The 6197-nt window shown below is 43.7% G+C and overlaps 1 protein-coding gene across 3 annotated transcripts in view; it reads right to left on the bottom strand.

The window, feature by feature from the left end:
* Positions 1–5538, bottom strand: part of LOC135817798 (uncharacterized) — a 64901-nt gene extending 59363 nt beyond the window's left edge. The window contains exons 1-3 of one of the 3 annotated variants that reach the window (XM_065331042.1): positions 5474–5538; positions 5306–5348; positions 1677–1774 (exon numbers count right to left, since the gene is read on the bottom strand). In XM_065331042.1, coding sequence (XP_065187114.1) covers positions 1677–1718 — 42 coding nt within the window. In that variant the 5' untranslated portion in view covers positions 1719–1774; positions 5306–5348; positions 5474–5538. Of the gene's footprint in view, positions 1–1676; positions 1775–4219; positions 4555–5305; positions 5352–5473 lie in introns of those variants that run through there. The other 2 variants (XM_065331043.1, XM_065331041.1) reach the window with 2 other exon arrangements.
* Positions 5539–6197: the final 659 nt, after the last annotated feature.

Genomic DNA, 6197 nt, shown 5'->3' on the forward strand with positions numbered 1-6197 from the left:
CGGTAACTTCGGTACTGGTCCTGGATCACCTAATTTAACATTACACCCAAATTTTCCGATAATACCAAAAATATGTAAAAATCATGAAAATCACTGTCAAATTAAAAAAAAAATTGTCTACTGGTACATGACATACAAAGTATGTGGAAACTAGCCGGAGATATTACGGTACTAGTGCAAGAGCGTTTTTTTGTTTGTTTTTTTTTTTTTGGTGCCACATACCGAATTTATACTTACACCGAAAGGTCAGGGGTTGGCTTTTACCGAAATTTTACAACACCGAAAATAAGGTGATATACAGTATGTGAGAGTATTTGCGGAAAGGACCTGAGTAATATTCCGAAAAACAATCTCAAAAAGCTCCAGCCAAGTTTGAAATATTTCGAAAATACCATGCGTCTCTATTTTTTGAAATGGACTGTAGGGCTGCTGCAACAAAGGTTAGAAGGTTCGGTGACTATTTGTTTCTGAATCCAAAGGAAGGAAGGTTGCATTCAAAGGAAGGTTCGAAACCAGGTTTCTGACCATGCATAGTCTCAAAATCTACTATATATTCTGGATATGCATACCAAGAGCATTAAACTACAAATATGGCAACAATTAACCGAATTTGATCATAGGAGATAGGATAGAAGCGGAACGTATAATTATACCCACATAATTATATTATTACGCGTGCTGTGGTATTATTATTATTATTACTATTAACCGAAGTAGTAACACCTTGCCACAGGTTGCCTTCAAAGTTGGCACACACCGGTAGATAATTAACGCATAGTATTGTTCTGCATCAGATAACGTGAATACTAGGGATGAAACGATTATATCGGTTATCCGTCTAATCGATCATTACAACCAAACGATTTCGATTACTGTATAAGCAGAAATATTCGTCTGGAACTTAATTTCGTCTTTTTCGTCCAAGGAGCTTTTGGACTAAATTAAATGTAGGACGAATATCGATTTGTCCAGCTTTTCTATGCATTCTTATGATCCATGGACGAAATTTTCAACCGGACGAACTCCTCTTCTTTGGAGTTGGACGAAATTATTGACCGACGAAATTTTCTGCCTCTACAGTATGCTGTCTCTTTCGATTTTTTATTTTAACTGTACAAGGTACATGACTGTACTGAAAGACCAGATAACGTTACGTACATACATTTCCATGTATATGTCAGTAACCTTGTACTTTGTACATGTGGATCGACAGTGCACATGCGCACTGCTGTACCGACTGTCTGCACTGCAGTGACTGCACCCGCACATGATGTGCCACTGCACTCAAAATAATTGTAATCAGCATCTTAATTCGAAACCTTGATGGTGCGCTGTGTCAATAAGTTTTTGCGTAGTATAGGAAATTCTAGGACGCAGTAATCGATATAATAAACGATAAACGAATCGATACAAGGGTAGGCTAACCGATAGTTGAAAAGTGTAATCGTTTCACCCCTAGTGAATACTTATGTCATAACAAGTGCTGCAAGATGAGAACAGTCATACACTCAACAGTACTAGAATCTTAGAACCTTCCTTCTTTTAAATTGAAAGGATTCTTCAACCATTTACAGCATTTGTTGCAGCCCTACGTGCTACGAGTACATGTACACACAAGCCATACCCGGAAAGCAGTACAGCAGTGGGTTACTATCTTAGCAACCGGGTTAACTCACCTGGATGATCAGCAAAACGGAAAGCAGTTTGTAATGCTCCATTGCTGCACGCACACACGACGGTCATCAAAAGATCTCCGCTTCAGAATAGACCAGCGCTGCAGTCACGCACCCGTTAACGAACACACACACGGAGATGGAAATTGCAAAAATACAACCAATCGTCAATGGAAATATCAGAAAAACGAAATCGCACATATCTTTTGCCACATTTCCTCATATAATTTTCTTCATCTTTCTGTGAGAACCGGACCTATAGGCCGGTAAGAAGGCAATCATGCCTGTGCAATTGGTGAAGTAAAATAAAAGTCAACAACAACAACAACATCATTTATCTCCAAGAACTGCATTAGTCAGAGTATACAAGAGGAGAGAAAGAGCAATCCGTAGTAGAACAGTGGAGACAAAAATTCGACTTCCTCCGCGTCATCGAAATTGTCGCAGTTTGACTAGTGACTTGTCACTTGTTACTGACAACTCCACAAGCTAAACCAAACAAAATTAGTACACAGTACGATAGTCTGAAGGCTAGAGTAATGTTCCAGGACAGTTGGACTGAGAGTTTTCATCCAGAGATGAAGGCCTCGTCGTCGCTGATGTCAATGGACGCAAAAATATCGTTCCGAAATATTTCAAGGAAGGTAGTAAGTTAGTTGGTCGTGCCTCATCTCAAACGCTTTGACTTTCTCCACAGGACAAAAGCTGCTATGCTTGTCGTCTTCTAGCTCTGGATGATTTCTACTTCACCACCAACGAAGTAAGAATACACGATCGTTGCGAGGTTGGTTGATTACCGCCGGCGGAATCACCTCGATCTTGAAATGAACTTTTTTTTTAGCTGTGGCATGCCCATTCATTTTAGCTGTGTGGTCACAGCTCATGCAGGTAAGTGTACTATCACGTCCAGCGCGCACCCTTTTCCAGCATCACTGGTACGGCACCTGCGCGTGCATCACTAGCACTACACGTAGAGTCTACACGGCTCTTGCAGGTACAATCATGTACTGAGAGCCTGAGTGTCTCGAGCTAGAGCGACACATTTTATCGCTCTTGCATGCATTTAGTTTGCTGACCCCTCGATGTTTCTCCAAGCGTTGCCGCTTGTTCCACGAAGTCATTCCCACCCCAGCCAAGGTAAACCAGCGATGAGGCTTTGAGTGAATGGCTATAAGCACGAGAAATGTGCAGGCTGCAACGCCTCACTGATCTCAGCGAGTCGAAAGTACCATCGCAGCGACATCAGCGAAGAAATTGCGTATAGTTAAAAAATTTCAGCTTCCAATAACAGAAATTAAAACTTTGCCGTCGCCCTATACTGATGACCGTCGCCTATGTCCGATGACGCGGAGGAAGTATCACACTCAAGAAAAATTCTATCACAGTCAAGAAAAGAACAAACGTCAAGCTCCTCGGCATCCATATTTTCCAATAAATGTTTATTTTTTATTTTTACTGGGAACACAGCCCTACAAAAAGATATGTTTTTGCTGGCACTTTCACTGTCTTCTCCTCAGGTGGGATAGAGGTAAAAAGAAACTCAACATGCACAATAAATTATATACAGCAGAGAATGATGTGATAGCAACAGCGAGAAAAGGGAAGCCAGAAACAACACAGTACATTGCATAACCTCGTGAACATAAAACGAAATGATAAAGAAGGTGAGGGTGCAACTTTTACTGGCTTTCTTCTTTGTGCTGTTTCTATCACATCTCTGATGAAGAAGTCATTGTGCTTTTCACTTCCTTTTTGCATGATTCCATCTAATAAGAAGACAGTGAACGTACTAGTGGAAGGCTTTTGAAAATGTTCATTGGGAGGATCCTGAAGCTTGTTCTTTTCTTCAGTATAACAGCAGTACCTCGTGGCTATTTTTTTACATAATAAATAATTGACCATGTCCATCCGATTGTCCTACTCAGTAATACAGTCGGTGACAAGCCTTTTCGGAGGAGAGGAGTATAGCCGGTACATGTACATTGATTCCCCAAAGGCATACCATATCTAGGGGCTTCCAGCCGGGTCCGATCATGACAACTTACGTAAGGTGACGTGACCGGCATTCGCCACTATAATTATGCTAATTATGGCATGGTAGCGCAGGCAGTCTGCCAGGTTATTGACGGAAGCAAAGCCCTCGCGCTGTAGGCCGCAGGCCCCAGGGTTTAGCTGAGCTCAATAACCTGCCAGTGACAGACCAGCGGCCAGGGCCACAATGCATTTTTGTATTTAAATTAATGACATGACATGACCAACACTCCAAAACAACAATAGTAACTACACAAGTTGATGCAGGAGCAGCAGCTAACCTGCTGCTGCAGATAAAGGGGCTCAAGGGAAGTTATGCACTTGTCATCGTTCAGCAACCAGTGTATAATTATTATAGTCGCACATTCTTCGCAGTATTAAACAATTTTAAATTATTTTGCAGAAAAACTCTGCACCTGATTTTACAGTTGCACCTAGTACCTACACAAATCCAAGACTGATATTCTCCGAAGAGCAACGGAGGCACAAGTAGATAGAACGCTGGTAGCACCTACCATTTTGACGCTCCGTGCCAGCATAAGCTTCACGAAGATGTTGGTGCAATTCATCTTCGTTGCAATAATCCAAAGGATCGACTTTCGCCTGTTGCAAAATGGAACTCAGTGAAAACACTCTCAGCCAGTCTTACATGGCTTCTTTCGTTTGGGCGGAGATCCTGCTTTGAATAACTTCTGACATATCCTGATCACTACCGCTTTCAAATCGTTTTTCAGCAGGTTCGGCCATGATCTTCAACACCTCACTATGTTGTAGGCACTAGTGCTGACGAGAAGAGGAAGGCACCACAATCCATACCTCAACGAACTACTTTCGTGCACTCACGAGTTCCCGGCCGTGCATGCCTAGCGCCTGTCCTGAATTCATGAATGCATGCACCTTGAACTTTTGAAGTACAAAAAAATGTGCCGAGGCCAGGCATTATTTTTATGGGAGCAAACGCTCCGGATTACCGAAGGGGTGCGCATGCGCAATTGCCGTCTTCTCTACATGTATCTGCCGACTGTCGGACTGAGCCTTTCAAAATACAAGTACATGACAACTCGTAGCCATATCGGGCCCTGTTTGCAAACCATGTGCCGGGAGCTGGTGACCCGATTTCTGTTTTGTTTCCCTGGGCCTTCTAGAAGTTTTTCAGAGCAGCTGGTTTTTGCTTTGTTGGTTTTGCCCGCAAAAGAGGCTAACGTCGAAAAAACAACGCGAGTGACCCGCAGGCCGCAGCTAGCTCACGTCGAAATAATAATTTGGAGTTTTACGCCTGACTTGACGTGAAATTGCGCGTCACATCGGAAATAACTTGCACCTCTCTAGCTCTAGTCTAGTGTCTGACGCACCATGGTCACAGGCCAAGGCCTTTTTACAGGGTACCCTAATATTTTGGCATGTTGGGGGAAACCAATTGTCCCTTTACGGGAACAACGACAACGACGGCGACGACGACGACAACGACAACGACAACAACAACAACAACAACAACAACAAGCATCTCTTATTGGCCACTGGCTATCGTGAGAATAAAGATTTGAAACAACAACAACAACAACAACAACAACAAACCAGTTGAGTCGAGCAGAATGACTTACTTCTTCGTGACAAACACGTCGAAACTCAGTCGATGACACTCTTCTGCTGGAAAGATTGGCCAAAAAAGGAAGAAGTAGGACAACGCTATCTTCAAGGTCAAGAATCGTTTTGCAATGGAAGAAGACACGCTGTTGCCGTGTTGGAGTCAAACTAGGGCAATCACTTACGCCTGTGGCAACGTGGTAGACAAGGAAAACAGCTACTTGTCTATGGCAACTCTTCTCGATATCTGAGGACGGAAGTAGCGCGAGTTGGTGAAGATATGTCCGGACGAAGCCAGCGCAATGAGCAGTGGGTGATTGCCGAAAGCGTTCATGCCGTACCATGGCACCCTCCTTGTATGTACGGGAGCGCCGGGAAATATCGACAGCGGCGCCCGCTTTGGATTCCCTATCTATCCCACGCGCCAACCATGTCATGTCAGCAGTTCGCAATTCGTGCGCAACTTTCGTTATAATCACTGCCGCTATTCGGGATCCAAATATTGGAGCAAGTGACTTCGTTGAGTGCAGTTATGGTGCCTACCTTTCACCTTTTAGGACTCAGTAGTATATAGTGGAGTTGATGATTTTGACTATGGGAGTCCCAAGAGGCAGAGCCTCGTTACGGGAGGACCCTGGGTAAACTGTTTACGGTCAGCAAAATACCAGCAGATTTCGCCTGACGGCAGTTGGGAGAAGAGAATTCCACCGATCTGCCACCAGCAAGGAGCAAGTGCTCCGTTGGGTGCCGCGGCTACTTTTCACCTTTTAGGAGTAGTAGTACAGTAGTACTAGTAGTGGAGTTGATTATTTGACTCTGGGAATCGCAAGAGGCTTGGCCTTATTACGAGGGGGGGGGCTGGATATACCCCGATAACGCAGGGTACGGTGAGCAAAGTACTAGTAGTAC

The sequence above is a fragment of the Sycon ciliatum genome, chromosome 5 (assembly GCF_964019385.1).
Source record: "Sycon ciliatum chromosome 5, ocSycCili1.1, whole genome shotgun sequence".
Classification (NCBI taxonomy): domain Eukaryota; kingdom Metazoa; phylum Porifera; class Calcarea; order Leucosolenida; family Sycettidae; genus Sycon; species Sycon ciliatum.